At 35.1% G+C, this 18,667-nt stretch overlaps 1 protein-coding gene across 17 annotated transcripts in view; it reads left to right on the forward strand.

Moving 5' to 3' along the window:
* The window catches only part of LOC125661423 (uncharacterized), a 45,318-nt gene that overhangs the window by 12,947 nt on the left and 13,704 nt on the right, over positions 1–18,667 (forward strand). For 8 of the 17 annotated variants that reach the window (XM_056155950.1, XM_056155946.1, XM_056155939.1 and 5 more), the window contains 4 exons: positions 2,661–3,287; positions 9,265–9,306; positions 11,484–11,525; positions 13,043–13,084. In XM_056155950.1, the coding sequence (XP_056011925.1) occupies positions 2,672–3,287; positions 9,265–9,306; positions 11,484–11,525; positions 13,043–13,084 (742 nt within the window). In that variant the 5' untranslated portion in view covers positions 2,661–2,671. Of the gene's footprint in view, positions 1–2,329; positions 2,466–2,660; positions 3,288–9,264; positions 9,307–11,483; positions 11,526–13,042; positions 13,085–15,815; positions 15,913–18,200; positions 18,252–18,667 lie in introns of those variants that run through there. The other 9 variants (XM_056155941.1, XM_056155942.1, XM_056155944.1 and 6 more) reach the window with 4 other exon arrangements.

Raw genomic sequence — 18,667 nt, forward strand, 5'->3', positions numbered from 1 at the left:
TACTTTAATATTCAGCTCTGGGTGAATTTAAACTTGGGCAGAAACATTTTCCAATGTGTAAGGATGAGAATAACACAGGGCAAACATTTTACTGCATACAGCGCAGGATAAAAGTAAAGCCCCTGACTTTCATGGTCCCGGGTCAAATTTTTGCATTTCTTTGGATTAAGATAAAATACAGTTGAACTTTGGTATTTCGAACACCAATATCTCAAATACCATGGGTATGTTGAATTTGTTCAAAAGTCCAAACCACTTATTCAAGTATTTTACCCTCAATATCTCGAATCCTCAGATATCTCGAAGTTTTTTCTTGGTCCCATCAAGTTCAAGGTAACAAGGTTTGACTAGCTTGTGCCTTGAGATTTGATGTTGAATCTCTTTGGATTAAGATAAATTGTGATTGATGAAATATTTATTCTCGACTTTCCTTTATCCATTCCATGAAAATGGGGTCCCCATGAAAACCAGTGACTCTCTTGTACACAATGGGAATACTTTACAGGCTAAAACATCAGTGACTCTCTTGTACACAATGGGAATATTTTACAGGCTAAAACATCAGTGACTCTCTTGTACACAATGGGAATATTTTACAGGCTAAAACATCAGTGACTCTCTTGTACACAATGGGAATATTTTACAGGCTAAAACATCAGTGACTCTCTTGTACACAATGGGAATATTTTACAGGCTAAAACATCAGTGACTCTCTTGTACACAATGGGAATATTTTACAGGCTAAAACATCAGTGACTCTTGTACACAATGGGAATATTTTACAGGCTAAAACATCAGTGACTCTCTTGTACACAATGGGAATATTTTACAGGCTAAAACATCAGTGACTCTCTTGTACACAATTGGGAATATTTTACAGGTTAAAACATCAGTGACTCTCTTGTACACAATGGGAATATTTTACAGGCTAAAGCATCAGTGACTCTCTTGTACACAATGGGAATATTTTACAGGCTAAAACATCAGTGACTCTCTTGTACACAATGGGAATATTTTACAGGGTAAAACATCAGTGACTCTCTTGTACACAATGGGAATATTTTACAGGCTAAAACATCAGTGACTCTCTTGTACACATGGGAATACTTTACAGGCTAAAACATCAGTGACTCTCTTGTACACAATGGGAATATTTTACAGGCTAAAACATCAGTGACTCTCTTGTACACAGTGGGAATATTTTACAGGCTAAAACATCAGTGACTCTCTTGTACACAGTGGGAATATTTTACAGGCTAAAACATCACTGACTCTTATGTACACAATTGGGAATATTTTACAGGCTAAAACATTATGTCTTCTAGATATTTAAAGTAACAATCTTATATAATTTTTAAAAAATATTCAAGCAGAATTCAAGAACACATGTACTACTAGAATCCAAACGAAAGCCGTAAATAGAATTGTTTTCATTTAGCAATCAAGATACACTGTCATTTGGCGAAGATTGGTAACTCTTAATTACTACAGAGCAGATAGCAGATAAGCAATACATGGACTTTCATTGGGTGTTATCTATCATGGCCGAAATACATATACAGCACGCTTCAAATATAATTCTAAGCAATCATAATTTGCATATAAGGATCTGTTTTAATCTAGTAAGTCATAAAGATGGAAAGGCTGTCCAGAGAGATCAGAGTTTGGAAGTTTTGTTGAAAACTAAAATTAGTAGAGTACTATTTTCTGCATTAACTCAGGATCACTGAATGGTCAAGAGTTGACATGTTAATAACTTTTATTTGTGTGTATATAACACTTCAATCTGGAAGACTGGTATGCATTCAATATGAAAGTAAATTTCTACATTATATCAGAATCCTGGGAGCTTCTGAAATCTCAAAGCATGTATATTTAAATGTGATTAGCGTACTTGATTATGACCAAAGTGAGTTGTAGGCTCCCAAAATTTCTTGACAAACAAAAACAACAAAATAACAACAACAATTTTTGGGTGATCGGCAGTAATTTAAAAGTTTTATGGGCGTTCGGTGGTGATTGTATTTTTTCTTATACCATAATCATTCACTACTACTGTGAATTTCCTCCATTGTTTACACATAGGTCACCGGGCATTATCTTTGACCCAGGTGCCTGTTATACAACTGAGTAATTACTAGCTACCTGAATTTTGTAGACTGTAATGATGGATTGTTTAGGAATTGTTAAAAAGTATCTCGTGCAATAACGTTATCATAGTTATAGTTGGACAGATATTTCAGTAAGGTTTCAGATTAATTAACATGATTAATAAACTTCGTTGTTTGAATTTGATTTTGCTGCATCTTTTCCTTTTTGCACTTCGTAGGTGCCATTTTCCACCACTCTGTTTTAAATATTAAAGGAATATCCTGTCAAGATACATTAAATAAAACTGACTTTTCAAGTGCTGTGGAATGTGGCGACTTACTAGTTCTCGACATCTTTGTGCAAGTCTAGATTAGGTAAGTCTTACTCAGTTTTATAACGTGGAACAGAATACCTTGTCAGGTAAACCCGATTCAGCCAGCACATAAACCTGGTTTACATGTATGTGATCCGCAGATGAGCCACTGATCCATTAAAGAGTGAAATCCAAAATAAAGATCTGTTAATAAATAGAAATCACACACTAATTTATGTTTTCATTTCCCTCATAGCTTAGAAGATTATGGCAAGCTCCATTTATGCATCGACACCGGAGACTACGAACGCTAACAGAGCTTGCCGTGCTGTACTCGGGCCCTGTACAGATGGGCTGCGTGACATACTGCGTCACTATGTCCCGCCTCTAACATTTCCTCGCGTTATCAAACTAAAGATTCTCAATCTTCCTCGACTGACTATAGATCAGCGTGACCTAATATTACCTCGGCATGGAAGTTATACTGGGAACTATGGTGATATAGACATATCCTTATTGTATATCTTATTGAGGAATATATCTGGCATAACTCCTCACTCCAAGGGCTGGGGCAATGATCCTGACCCCCGTGACCTGAGTCTCTCGGCTAATGTTGAGAGAATTCGATTCGTCCGGAATCGTTGTGTTCACAGTTCTGTCCCATTCATGTCCAACTCGGACTTTAACTCTATCTGGTCCACCATTAGATCGACAATGGTAGAGCTGGATACCTTCCTTATGAATGGAAACAAATTTGAAAAGGCGGTGGATTTCCTACGTCATGAGTCAATGGACCCTGAACATGACTTACAATACGAAAAAAAACTGAGGAAGCAGGTGGAGGAAGATACAAAGACTAGGGAAATGGTGGTCAACCTTGAGAGTAAGTCAAGATTCTCAGTAGAGCCAAAATAATAATCAGTAATTTCTCAGGCCCTGCTGCATCCATTGAAAAGGTACCTCAAAAGGATTTTTTAAAAATTTATATTTGTTCTTTTATGTAAATGAGGTACCTCTTCTGTTATAGATATTTATGTAAAACTTTCAGAAGGTTTTAATAAAATTATAGGCATTTTTTATCAAATAATCAATGAATGCATACTCTTATTTAAATGCAATAATTTTTTTGGCCTGATCAGTTTTGAATCATCAGAATATTACTGTATCATATTGTACATGTACATATATGTACATTGATGAGTCATGTTTGATTGACATTATATAACTGTACTTTTGGGGTAAGTTATTTTCTGTATAATGGTGGACAATTTTGTGATTTGATCTTTAAAAGGAAGCTAGCAAATTGTATTCTGTATTGCCAATTTCTGCGTTTGCATTATACCTATGCCCCCTTCGCGATATGATACATATTGCAATATTCACGCCACGATTCAATACTTTCAATAAGATGCAATTTACAGAAGAAACCAATAGTAACATTGAAGAAAAATTTAATTACCAATATTCACGTTGATCATTTTAAAATCAAAATGTTTCCAAATTCCCAAACGGTAAGATGCATGTTGGCTCTGTAGTTTAAACTGATAAAGTTCATTATTATTTTCGTAAGACTCGAGGCAAATAACAGTCTGAACGTTATTGGATGCTATTGTTGTTACTTTCTGGTAAGCGTAATCATTACAAGCTGAACCTGATGTATTTTGCTGACCAGTTTGTAATAAACGTATCGAACCGAAAATCGAGGCAATGAATCGAATATTGAATTGAGCGTTTATATTGAACAGTATCGATATTTCATTGAATCACTTCAGTCCTATCTATATATATTTATTTTGCGATTATTATGGAATTTTTGCGGATCCACAAATTTCCACTTAAATTAGACAACTTCAGAAAGTACCCCTTATACAGTATTATAATCTTTATGAATATGTAATTGAATAACATGTATGGTCACAGAACAGCGTTGTCAAGGTGCAAGGTAGGATAAGGGGCCCCATTATGACCCTCTATTACTTGAAGTTCAAATTAAACTCAAAACAATGAAACCTAGTAAAACTTGTTTTAGAATCATACATGTATGATCCAAGACGACATCTCAGTATAAACAGATAAGCATGATGAATGAAAGTCTCTAAAGTCATTGGATTGTCACTGATGTCAGCAAAAGAAAATGGGATTTTCTAAAATTTATGCATATACAGTGGAACCCCATTATTACGTTCCCTCTTTAATACGTTAGTCCGCATATTATGTTGGAATTTCAAAGCACAAAACCATTTCTTAACAAACCTATATAAAATAGACCTCGTTATTACGTTGTCCTAAGATGCTGGGACTCGGTATTACATTGTAAAAATTCCGACAAAAACGTAATAAACCCCTAATTATTCAATAGTGATTCTCAAAATAATAAGCCATTCACACCTTGACTGCCTGAGGCAGTCACCACGTAAATTTCCTGGTCTGTTTGGGGATTAGAGACGCTTGACTGATCACGCTTCGATAGATCTAGCGACATCAATACAGGTGAATACCCCGTATCGAAGCCAGTGATAAACAATTAAATAATGTTTATTTAAAAATTGTACTCTATGAAATTTACTTCATTTTTCATATTTTGAAAGAAATAATTTCTCAACTACCTGCGTGTTCAGCATAGTGTGATTACCTTTGCTATTAAAACTCTATTTACGGACAGCTTTGGTACCAAACATGAAAGACAAGATTTATGGTAGCAATGTTAAAACCGCTTGAGTAACTTCTTGGACATAGGTGACTAAAGGTGTTCAATTAAAAAATTGTCCGTTGTTTGGACATGCAGCTTGGGTGTTCGTAAATCTCGTCCATACATACACAAATCAAACTGTCCTGTGTTATCGGCCGATTCGTGCACGGCATTTACCTCTGTGAATATTCTAAAATCCCTTGATGCGCACGTGATTTTAGTGCCATCATTTAGCGTTGTAAATGAAATCTTCGTGCATCATTATATTTTTAGCTCTTCTGAGCCGAAGGCTCAAAGAGCTAATGCTATGGCCATTTGTGCGGTGTGCGTAAACTTTTTAGAAAAAGGGCTATAACTCAAGAACCTCTTGACCAATTTTTTTCAAATTTGTTACAGGGTATCATTGGCCCAAGGGCTTTCATACATACTAAATAGAGGGATGTGACCCTTTAACAAGGGGAGATAATCAGGAAAATACAAACAAAAGTAGTGGTTGCTAAAAAATCTTCTTCTCAAGAACCACTGGGAAGATTATCACTAAACTTACACATAAGGATGAGGATATGTTGTAGATTAAAAATTGTTCAAGGCATTACCCTGGGGCAAAGGACGTGGTCTCAAGGTCACTTCAAAGTTGACCTAAATTTATATTTTCTTAAATCTTTGATATTTTAGTCATTATAAGGACTAGGATCATCAAATTTTGACAGTTGATGCATCTTAGGACCTTGTGTTAAGTTGTCTCAAAAGTAGGTCACGGTGACCTACTTTTTGAATTTTGCAGGTATTTATTTTAAAATTAATTTTGATGCATATCTTGGACACTTTGAAGCCTATGATCATCAAAACTTGTCAGTTGGTGGATCATGGGACCTTGAAATGCGTCAACTGAAAAATAGGTCACCGTGACCTACTTTCTGAATTTTATGGCTTATCATTTATAGATATATTTTAAGTTATTTCAAATACCGAGAGGTTTAGAATCATCAAATCTTGTAAGTTGATGCATCTTGAGGCCTTGAAACATATTTATAAAAAAGTAGGTCACAGTGACCTACTTTTTGAATTTTGCAGATATTCAAATTTCACATTTTCAATTTTAGATGCATATTTTGGGCACTGTAAAACCTAGGATCATCAAACTTTGTCAGTTGATGCGTCTTCAGTCTTTGGTTTGTGTCGACCAAAAAGTAGGTCACCGTGACCTACGTTTGGTATTTGACAGCTAAATTACTATATTTCAGACACTATTTGACCTACAATCATCAAACTTTGTCAGTTGATGCATCTTGAGTCTTCGGAGTGTATCGACCAAAAAGTAGGTCACTGTGACCTACTTTTGGCATTTGACAGTTATATTTATATATTTCAGTCACTAATTGACCTACAATCATCAAATTTTGACAGTTGATGCATCTTGAGTCTACGGAGTGTGTCGACCAAAAAGTAGGTCACATTGACCTACTTTTGGAATTTGACGGCTATATTTATATATTTCAGATACTATTTGACCTACAGTCATCAAACTTTGTCAGTTGATGGGTCTTGCATGTTCGAAGGGTTTCAACCAAAAAGTAGGTCACCTTGACTACAATTTGAATTACAAAAAGTAGGTCACCTTGACCTACTTTTGGAATTGGACGGCTATATTTATATAATTCAGATACTATTTGACCTACAGTCATCAAACTTTGTCAGTTGTTGGGTCTTGCATGTTTGAAGGGTGTTGACGAAAAAGTAGGTCACCTTGACCTACTTTTGGAATTGGACGGCTATATTTATATATTTCAGATACTATTTGACCTAGCTGCAATAATGTAGCCCTCTCTGATTTTTTTTTTTTTAGGGAGAGAGCTACAACTCCTTAGGATCTCCGTAATGGTGCAAATGCGGGAGTGATTCACTCCCGCAACATTTGCACTCATTCTAAACATTTCCTGACTTTCTTTACGTAAATAAAATGATATTCTATGTTTCTTAGTCAATATATAAATTTACAACCTGCAACTTAAGATTTGTGAGGCTCTATTCTACCGTTTTCAACAATTTCGATAAATTCCAATTTCTCGATTCATATTTGTGCGCCATGTTTGATGTACTGAAGTTTCAACTTCCGATTGTCAAGTCATTTGCATATGCCATATAAGGTAGAATTTACATCAATGGACAAGTATGGAGGCGAAAGCTATTTCGTCGGTATTGAAAGGGTTTGAATTTAATATCAAGTTAAAAACCGAACAGCAGAGTGTAAATTCTTTCTGCAACAATATGATTTTCCTTTCTTTGTCGAAGTGGCTCGAGTAACTACATTTTCGTGCTGATTGTCAATTTAGGTTTTTCATTAGATCCACCTACGAGATTTCGCGATAACAAGCATGGCAGAGCAGACGAAGAATTTTGCATGCTGTACATTATATTTAATGAAAAACACCTTTATTAGACATGCTCGAGCACAAAGTTGGTACTCCTTTTGGTGTAAACAACATTTGGGACTAATACACAGAGTTTATTATCGGTTATTCATAAAATTATTTTGCACCATTACGGAGATCCTATGGAATTGTAGCCCTATCCCGAAAACGTCAGAATAAAAAAAAATTGGATAGGGCTACATTATTGCAGCTATATTTGACCTACAGTCATCAAACTTTGTCAGTTGATGGGTCTTGCATGTTCGGAGTTCGCTGACCAAAAAGTAGGTCACCATGACCTACGATTGGAATTTGACAGCTATATTTCAATATTCAGATACTAATTGGCTTAAAATCATCAAACTTTGTCAGTTGATATTTCTTGGGTTCTCAAAATTTGTAAACCAAAAAGTAGGTCACATTGACCTACTTTTTTTGAATTCTTAGGATTTAACTAAAGATTTAGAATACTAAGAGGCTAAGAATAGAAATGGTGGGGTTGTACAATTTATCAGAAGAGCGATTCTAGGCCCTTGGGCCTCTTGTTTTATGTGGATTGCGCTTAAATTGTTCTCCGTGTTTATCGTTGGTGAGAAAAGTGTGTAAGTGTTGGGTATCGTGTGCGTTTTGTGTCTATAGTTTTGTTGTTTTTTGGATGGGGATTTTTTTATTGCATTGTGTATTGTGTAATCAGCGAACTTAATAAAAACGATGTTTTGTTATTTTTTTAATACGAATGTTGAATATGAACCGGAACGAGTTATTGAGAGAAATTTACATGAACGCATTGTTTTAAAGTTGAACAAAATGGCGGTCCAAACGAATGCAGAAAAGCAACGTTTATCAAAACATCCTTATGAATCCTACACCAGAAATAAAGAAAAGGGATAAGAACATGAAGAATTACGGACATTAAAGATAAGATGTAAATAAAACAAAGTATCATAGTCTTTTAAACAAAGAAACAGTAAAGATATATTCACACACCCCTTAACGGAGTACCAACGGACGATATACAATTTCCAAACGATATTTTTAACGGATTTCACTGGGAACGTTTATTACGTTGCCCCCGGTATTACGTTATTTTATCGTGACAAAATGGAAAACGTAATAACGGGGTTCCACTTTATTTTGCTTTGAAAAAGCTTTCAAGTTTATTCAAATGAAGGGCCATGCCCCCTTCAAAGGGGAGATAATCACAAAAATGCAAAAGTAGGGTTGGGTCATTTAAAAATCTTCTCCCAAGAACCACTGGGCCAGAAGAGCTGAAATTTACCTGAAAGCTTCCTGACATATTGCAGATTCAAGTCTGTTAAAATCATGGGCCCAGGGGGTAAGATGAGGCGGTAGTAGGGGATCAAAGTTTTACATACAAATATATAAAAAAAATCATTAAAAATCTTCTCAAAAAGTACTGGGCCAGGAAAGTGGAAATTTACATGAAAGCTTTCTGACATAGTGCAGATTGAATTTTGAAAACATCATGGCCCCTGGGATTGGGGCCACTATAGAGATCAAAGTTTTACATGCGAATATATTGGAAAAATCTTTAAATATAAGCCAAGGTGACTTAGGTGAGCAATGTGACCCATGGGTCTCATGTTTTTGTTTCACTACAGATGCTATTGCACCATGTTTTTAAAAATTATGAACTTTTGCATTGGTAAATTTTCCACAATATGAATTTGGTGACATATTTGTTGATCAATCTCAGAATGCTTGTTTCTTAAGACGTGTTTTTCATCATCTCTTTACAGGTAGGATAAAAGAAACGTCCGAGGAAACCAGGAGATTGGATGGTACAGTATATACTTATTATATATGATATTTGGAATGGGAAAAGTACTACATATACCATTTTACATATTTTTAAAACATTTAGAATGTTTATATTTTTTAGTGAATTTAGAAAGATCAATGTAAAACTTGTACAGTACCAATTTTGATGCACCAGATGCATATTTCGACAAATAATGTCTCTTCAGTGATGCTGAACTGAAATTTTTGAAATCCAAAATAACAACAAACTTGTAAGAACTATTGTAGGGGAAAACAGAGTGCCAAAACGTGGAGTCAAATTCGTCTAAGGATAAGAGCTATGCATGAGGGAGATAATCCTTAATTTTGAAATGAATTTCTATATTTTATCACAGCAATTAAATATACATCCATATTTTCAAGCTAGTAACGAAGTACTTGCCTACTGGGCTGTAGAGACCCTCGGGGACTAACAGTCCACCAGCAGAGGCCTCGACTCGGGTCATAATGTATAACTTGTATGGTACCAAATTTGATGCACCAGATGCACATTTCAACAAATAATATCTTCAGTGATGCTGAACTGAAATTTTTTGAAATCCAAAATAACAACAAACTTGTAAGAGCTATATTAGGAAAAAACAGAGTGCCAAAAAGTGGAGCCAAATTTGTCCAAGGATAAGAGCTATGCATGAGGGAGATAATCCTTAATTTTGAAATGAATTTCTATATTTTATCACGGCAATTAAATATACATCCATATTTTCAAGCTAGTAACGAAGTACTTAGCTACTGGGCTGTAGAGACCATCGGGGACTAACAGTTCACCAGCAGCATGGCCAAAAGCATCCTTGAGTGAAGGGCTTTCAAGTTTGTTCAAAAGAGGGGCCATGCCTTCTTCAAAGGGGAGATAATCACAAAAATGCAAAATTATGGTAGCTGAGTCATTAAAAAATCTTCTTAAGAACCACTGGGCCAGAGGAGCTGAAATTTATATGAAAGCTTCCTGACATAGTGCAGATTCAAGTTTGTTCAAATCATGGCCCCCATAGGTAGGTTAGGGTCACAATAGGGGATCAAAGTTTACATAGAATGATATATGGAAAATCTTTAAAAATCTTCTTCTCAAGAACCATTGAGCCAAAAGAGCTGAGATGTACATGTACCTGAAAGCTTCCTGACATAGTGCAGATTCAAGTTTGTTCAAATCATGGCCCCCAGGGGTGGATTGGGGCCACAATAGGGGATGAAAGTTTTACATAGAAATATATAGGGAAAAACTTTAAAAATCTTCTCAAGATCCACTTAGCCAAAACGGCTAAGATTTAAATGAAAGCTTCCAAATGTATTGCAGATTCAAGTTTGTTCAAATCATGGCCCCCATAGGTAGGTTGGGGCCACAATAGGGGATCAAAATGTTACATAGAAATATACATGTACAAGGAAAATCTTTAAAAATATTCTTCTCAAGAACCAATGGTCAAGAAGAGCTGAGATTTACATGAAAGCTTCCTGACATAGTGCAGATTCAAGTTTGTTCAAATCATGGTTCCCAGGGTAGGTTGGGGCCACCATAAGGGATCAAAGTTTTACATAGAAATATACTGGGACAATCTTTAAAATTCTCAAGAACCATTGGGCAAAAGAGGTTGACATTTACATGAAAGCTTCCTAACGTATTGCAGATTCAAGGTTGTTCAAATCATGGTCCCCAGAGGTAGGTTGGGGCCACAATAGGGGATCAATGTTATAGATAGAAATATATGGCGAAAATCTTTAAAAATCTTCTCAAGAATCACTGAGCCAGAAGAGCTAAGATCTATATGGAAACTTCCTGACATAGTGCAGATTCAAGTTTGTTCAAACCATGGCCTCCGGGGGTAGGTTGGGGCCACAATAGGGGATGAAAGTTTTACATAGGAATGTATAGGGAAAATCTTTTTCTCAAGAACCATTGAGCCAAAGAAGTTGACATCAACATAAAAGCTTTCTGACATAGTGCAAATACAAGTTTGTAAAAATCATGGCCCCAGGGGTAGGTTGGGGCCACAATAGGGACTAAGGTTTTACATGCAAATATATATGGAAAGTCTTCAGATATGGACCATAGTGATTCGGTGAGTGATGTGGCCCATGGGCCTCTTGTTCAGTATGGATCAGCAATCTGAGAATACATGTACTTATTTCTTAGTCATTATTTGTGATCATGTTTTTACAGGGCGGATTGAAGACACATCAGAGAGAGTGGAGAAGTTAGATGGTACAGTATATAAATTGATGTTTGTATCTTGATAAAATGAACACTGAAAATACACATCATCATACACTAAACTTCATGACAACATTATTATTTGACCAGGGTTTTATCCAGAGCTCCCTGGGGAGGGGGTGGGTTGGAGGCACCCTCAATTTATAAATCAAAACAGGCATATAAATTGATTGATTACTGAGTTGTATAGATGTATGGTGTAAGACCGATAATTATATAAAATGACTTATAATATATAAGAATAAATGGATTGGGATATATTGATTTTGTCTTTCGTCGTTGGTGTCGTGGTCGTTGTAAACTTTTCACATTTTGATCTTCTTCTCCAGAACCACTGGGTCAATTTCAACCAAACTTGGCTAAAAATATCTTTGAATGAAGGGCTTTCAAGTTTGTTCAGATGAAGGGCCATGCCTTCTTCAAAGAGGAGATAATCACAAAAATGCAAAATTAGGGTAGGGTCATTTAAAAATCTTCTTCTTAAGAACCACCAGGCCAGAGGACCTGAAATGTACATGAAAGCTTCCTGACATAGTGCAGATTCAAGTTTGTTCAAATCATGCCCCCCAGAGGTAGGTTGGGGCCACAACAGGGGATCAAAGTTTTACAGAGAATTATATATGCAAAATCTTCTTCTCAAGAACCAATGAGCCAGAAGAGCGAAGATGTACCTGACAGCTTCTTGACATAAGGCAGATTCAAGTTTGATCAAATCATGGCCCCCAGGGTGGATTGGGGCCACAATAGGGGATCAAATTAGTTCATAGAAATATACAAGGAAAATCTTTAAAAATATTTTTCTCGAGAACCAATGGTAAAAAAGAACTGACATTTACATGAAAGCTTCCTGACATAGTGCAGATTCAAGTTTGTTCAAAGCTTGGTTCCCGGGGTAGGTTGGGGCCACAATAAGGGATCAAAGTTTTACATAGAAATATACAAGGAAAATCTTTAAAAATCTTCTCAAGAACCATTGGGCAAAAGAAATTGACATTTACATGAAAACTTCCTAACGTATTGCAGATTCAAGGTTGTTCAAATCATGGTCCCCAGAGGTAGGTTGGGGCCACAATAGGGGATCAAAGTTATACTTAGAAATATACGGGAAAAATCTTTAAAAATCTACTTCTCAAGAACCACTGAGACAGAAAAGCTAAAATTTACATGAATGACATAGTGCAGATTCAAGTTTGTTCAAATCATGGCCTCCGGGGGTAGGTTGGGGCTACAATAGGGGATGAAAGTTTTACATAGAAATATATATAGGGAAAAATCTTCTCAAGAACCATTGGGCCAAAGAAGTTGACATTTACATAAAAGCTTTCTGAAATTGTGCAAATTCAAGTTTGTAAGAATCATGGCCTCCAGCGGTAGGTTGGGGCCACATTAGGGACTAAGGTTTTACATGCAAATGTGAGCGATGTGGCCTATGGGCCTCATATTAAATATGGCCCATCAATCTGAGAATACTTATTTCTTAGTCATCATTTGTCATTATGTCTTTACAGGGCGGATTGAAGACACATCAGAGAGAGTGGAGAAGTTAGATGGTACAGTATATAAATTGATGTTTGTATCTTGATAAAATGAACACTGAAAATACACATCATCATACACTAAACTTCATGACAACATTATTATTTGACCAGGGTTTTATCCAGAGCTCCCTGGGGAGGGGGTGGGTTGGAGGCACCCTCAATTTATAAATCAAAACAGGCATATAAATTGATTGATTACTGAGTTGTATAGATGAATGGTGTAAGACCGATAATTATATAAAATGACTTATAATATATAAGAATAAATAGATTGAGATATATTCATTTGTTGTCAAGGAAATGGTACCTTTACTGGTAGCAAAAAGAACATAGATAAATCCCCATTGACCCAATGTATCAAATGTCATCATGTTTGGACTAATTCATTGTAATTAAGGTAATGCCTTTCTTCTAGCATTATAGGATCAATCTTTTTATTTGATTGCTGATTCATCAAATAATATATTTTAGTAACAAATAAAAATGATGAAATAAGTTTGTTGCGATATTAATAAATTTTTTATCAATTAGCACACATATACCTGTTATCAACGTCAAAAAATTGTAATTTTCCATAAACAGCATTATCAAAATTTCACAAAAACTGGTTAAAACCATATGATAATATTCATAACAATTTCATGAAACTGCATGTTTCTTTAAAAAATATACAAAATGTTTCTGAAAAATGAAGAAAATCTATCGCATAATGGACTTGATAAATAATTTAATAAATAAGAGTTATTGCCCCTGGATCCAATATTTTGAAACATAATTGATTATTCATATATAACATGTATAACTTAGACTTTTGAAATATTTTATGGTCAACAAGATTTTTTACAATAACCATTGAAAAAGACTCCAACAATATTTATGTTCCTGTCATGCATAAATCTTATTAAATCATTGACTTTGTGAAATCTTATGATGTCGCAGGAGGGGGGACTACGTTAACGATCAAAAGTACAACAATAACCCCATCCCCAGTGAACTATCTGTGGATAATCCTCATCTTGTTTTTGTGTAGATGAATTCAATTGGTGAAGAATTCACATTTTCCACGTTTTTAAAGTCATTGTTTACACACAATACATTCTCTTATTTTTATTGTTTAGGTCACCTGAGTCACTCAGGAGACCTGTTTCCGGTCTTCATCCATTGTCCTTTAACAATTTTACATTTTTAACTTCTTGAAAACTTCAAGGCTAATTTTGACCATTTTTGGTGTGAAGCTTCTCTAGGATAATAATAAGTAACCAGCCTATCTCATTTCTGATTGACCGAAAAAATATGATTTAAATGAAACCTTTACTATTATATTCAACCTATGTAAACAAAAACATGGCACGAGCCTTGTTTACATTATAAAGAATTGTGAGCTCTGTATCTCCCATGTACCTTGACAACTGATATTCAAATTAGAAATACCATAGTTAAACATTCTAAACTTTAAAAATCGAAAAATTAAATTTCTAAATTTTCGGCTCAAATCGTGTCCATGTCCATTTAAGCTGTTTTATTGCTCAATCCTTCTAGTGTCCACAAATTATGAGTTTCAGTTCAGTAGTAGTGAACATCTTACAGGTGTTTAAAATTTTAACTGATTGATTGATTGATGTTTTCCGCCACACTCTAGGATAATAGGAATATAGATTTTGAATGTATGACCTTACCAGCCCCGGGGCCTAACGGGCAGGGCCAAATAGCTAAAAGAAGGGCCATATTTTCAAAAATTCTCTTCACTACTCCCACAGGTTGGGGAGAAAAACTAAATTCATGGTTATGGTGTCCATGAAGCCCACTATCAAAATTGTGAAATCCATGGCCCCTGGGTCAGGGGTTGAGGCCATAGTTTCCAACTAACCCGATTTTGTCGGGTTACAACCGATTTTTCGACCTGTAACCCGATTATTTTTTATGACCTGGCAGGTCATAATTTTCACCCGATTTCCTGGTTTGGTTTTGTAAATTAGTTCGCGTGTGTAATTTCCAGTTCGCAACACAAGCTTGAATTTACGTAAACTATGCCGATGGGCATGTACATTACAGATAAGTTATCAAAGCAAGTGTTAGCAATTATCTGTGAGTTGATTTGACAAATCGGGGATTGAAGTCATTATGTAGAATGGCTCTTCAGGAAGAGATCCTTATCGGGGCCAGCAGACACGCCGACAAAAACAAAAAGATCGATACTTATGTTCCTACCAACAAATCTGGGAAAACGACATTTCATGGGTAAAAAAAAATTGAGGACAGCATGAAGCTTCATTGTACATTATTTAACTCGCACTTGTCTATTGGGTCTGGAGCTAAAAATGATCTGACAAAACATGTCAAAATGCAAAATCATGTAAAAAAAAAATACCCTAGTCATGTAATCACTGTCATGTAGAGAAAATACACACTGAATTCAGATCTGAGCTAAACAATGAAACCGTAGATGCCCTTTTATCATGTAAATTTAATCACTCTGTGTCTCGCTTTGTATATTGTCTATCTCCATCAGTCTTGAAAATGTATTAAATCTTAGAAAATCTTCTCCAATCTGATATATATTTGAAAAGAACTAAATACATGATTATGATGTCCATGATATGCTAGATGTACATAGATTGAGAAATTCATGGTTCCTGGGTTAGGTGTTGAAGCCCTTGGACAGGGCCTACATGTAGCTATATGTGTATATGGCAAAATATGAAAATGTATAAAAATCTTATTTTTTTCTTATCTACTTTCACAGTTTCAGAGATAAATTAAATGCATGGTTCTGATGTCTGTGATGTCCTTTTCTCAAATTGTGAAACTCACGGCCCATAAGTCTGGTTTAGACTTTCGGGGTATGTCAAAATGATTTATATGCTTCAAACTTTCATTTTTCCTTCTTCTGTAATTGAATAGAAATTGTATGCATATTTTGAAAGATCATATAAGACTCCATATTGAGGCTTGAATGCAAATATGGGCTATGGTACTCAGGTGACCGTTAAAGGACACATCTCGTGTTTTCAAAATATACAGAATTATATGCATTTTGTCTTCCTTATGGCTATAGAAAATAATTGTAATAGTTCGTTCGCTGAAGTATTGCGATAATTAGTCAGAATACGGACTTAAATCTAAGCCCTGGTTTCAAAAAGCCTAGTTAATTAGATAGGTAGTCACGTGATACAGTGACGTCATATGCGACCTTCGTCGATCAACTTGTTGTAAAAGTAGTGTTAGATATGTTAAAAAACTCGGGATTTAGGGGCCTAATTTATTTACCATGGATAACATTTATTTCGATGTTGACAAATTCCCCGAGTCTTATATCTTTTAGCCACCAGTGCATACAAATAGCGACCCAAATGTAGCGAGGAAAGCGAGTATGAAATCTGCATAAATTTGCGAGTAAATGATGTTTACATGGGATCACTGTCTAAACACTATTTGGTAATGCCATTTCTGTAAACAACTGTAATTAGCGTTGTTGCTTTTCTAAAATAAACAGTGCAATTATTATTAAATTTATTTTTTGAGGAGTTAGATAGGCCTGAATTATGATACGATTACGTATCATTAACAACTAGGCCTACGGGTGCATTTCGAAATTTTTTTATTTATTAAAATGATCAAACTAATTGTGAAAATCATAATAATTTTGAATTATTTTATTCAAGCAATTTTATTAATCATTATTATTTTTTATCTACACGTTGTTACTTAGGAGGTGGGAGCGCGGCGTGCTGTTGTTGTTACGTACACGCGTTCCTTAAAAAAAATGAAAGCATTATAATTCAATTCAACGTTGGGAAATATCATATTTTATTATTTATAATTGAAAGTTCAATTATCTTTTATCTTTAAATTTCCTTTTTTTAAACTACCAGTTGGTAGACACTGCTAACAAAGTTCTGCCTATATGTTGTTACACGGTGAAGGTCAGTTGGTGCGAGTGTGTATTGAATTTGAGAGCAGAATGGAAAGCATATGCCGTAGCCCTATATGTAACAGTGCGTAGCTTCGATAGAACCATTTTCTCGCAGTTTATCTTAACGTCTTTGTCCAAGTGCTTGTTTGAAAAAAAAAAACAGGGACAAATTCTACTGGGTTTTTTTATGGCAAAGGTGTTGTGCCGACAAAAAAATATTCACGTCTTGTCCCTCATACCGTCCTTCAAAAATTGAAAAAACACAGTCCAAATCCTCTCTACTGACAGCAAGTACACCCTTAAACGGCACAAAACACCATAACGCAGTGTTATTTACAAGCCGTTAATGTGATAATTGGTTTTTTTTGGTCAATTAAATCTAATCTGTTTATGAAATGGCTAACAACTGTTTTCAAATCTTCTTGCTCGAGGTCGCATATGACGTCACAGATAATGGCGCGTAAAATATCGAAGAAAATATGCATATCGCAAGATTAGAATTTCATCGCTTTCAAACTAGAAAACTATGCAAACTGTTTTATTTAAAACACATGTTAAGTAGTTTTAGGCATGAAATGAATTAATTTTGCTGAAAAAATTAAAAAGTTTAAAAACATGCGATGTGTCCTTTAAGGCCCATGAGCCTCTTGTATGTATATAAGGGGTGATTTCAAGGTCACAGAATAGTATCACAATTACTGTTGAGCAAATCATGAATTAAAAAGCTGGAGATCTAGAAAATATCAAAATACATGTAAATGAACATCTGACAGCCATGTTCAAGTTCATATATATAGCTTAAAGCTTCATAGCAGTACTAATATTATGATAAAATACATATAAATGAACATCTGATGCCTTGTTAATGTACATGTAAGGGTAATTAAAAATGTAGTAGACTTCTGCCATAACTTTTTTCTGAACGTCATATTACATCCAAAATTGGTAGACATACATGTAATCAGTCAATAATTTATTTTAACTGTACAGAAGAAAATTCAGATATGTTACAATATATCAGGAAATGTTTCAAAAATTAAAATCAAAAAATTAGTTCACGTCACATGGTAAAATTTTGTTTATTACAAAAATGCATCATATAATGTTATTTGTCAAATCTCTTAAAAATGGCACTAAAACAGAATTAAATTTGTATGTTCCAGTAGAGAATTATTACATCATTTTATAAGCGAAAATTTTGCTGTAATATTTCAGAGTGTTAGATGAAAATCGATTACAGAAGGCAGTTAGTTCTCTTTCGTGAAGGTAAAAAACATAATATCGTTGTGGAAATCACAGAGCAGCAAATGGCCATAAAATTTTGTGTTACACCCCGGAAATCTCCAATATAAATTGTTTTAATGCTGGAAGAAGCGAAGAATATGTCAAACGTGAGTCATGCTTTAGTTGATTTTCTTGTGGTAAAGACTATATCGGATAACGAATGTCCTGGTAGGAAAGGAATCATTTGTGAAAAACTTGGCAAAAGAATTAGAAACGCTATGGAAAATGATGATCACGTCACTGTCGCAGAATATTATCAGATGTATCTTTGATGCTGGCTCCGGCACTTTCTTCACTATTCTTACTGAACATTTGGAAATGTGAAGAGTTGCATCCTGCTAGATACCTAGGCGATAAAGCTAGAAGGCACCTCGGGCAGTGTGTGAAATGTAGAGAAT

The sequence above is a fragment of the Ostrea edulis genome, chromosome 2 (genome assembly GCF_947568905.1).
Source record: "Ostrea edulis chromosome 2, xbOstEdul1.1, whole genome shotgun sequence".
Lineage (NCBI taxonomy): Eukaryota > Metazoa > Mollusca > Bivalvia > Ostreida > Ostreidae > Ostrea > Ostrea edulis.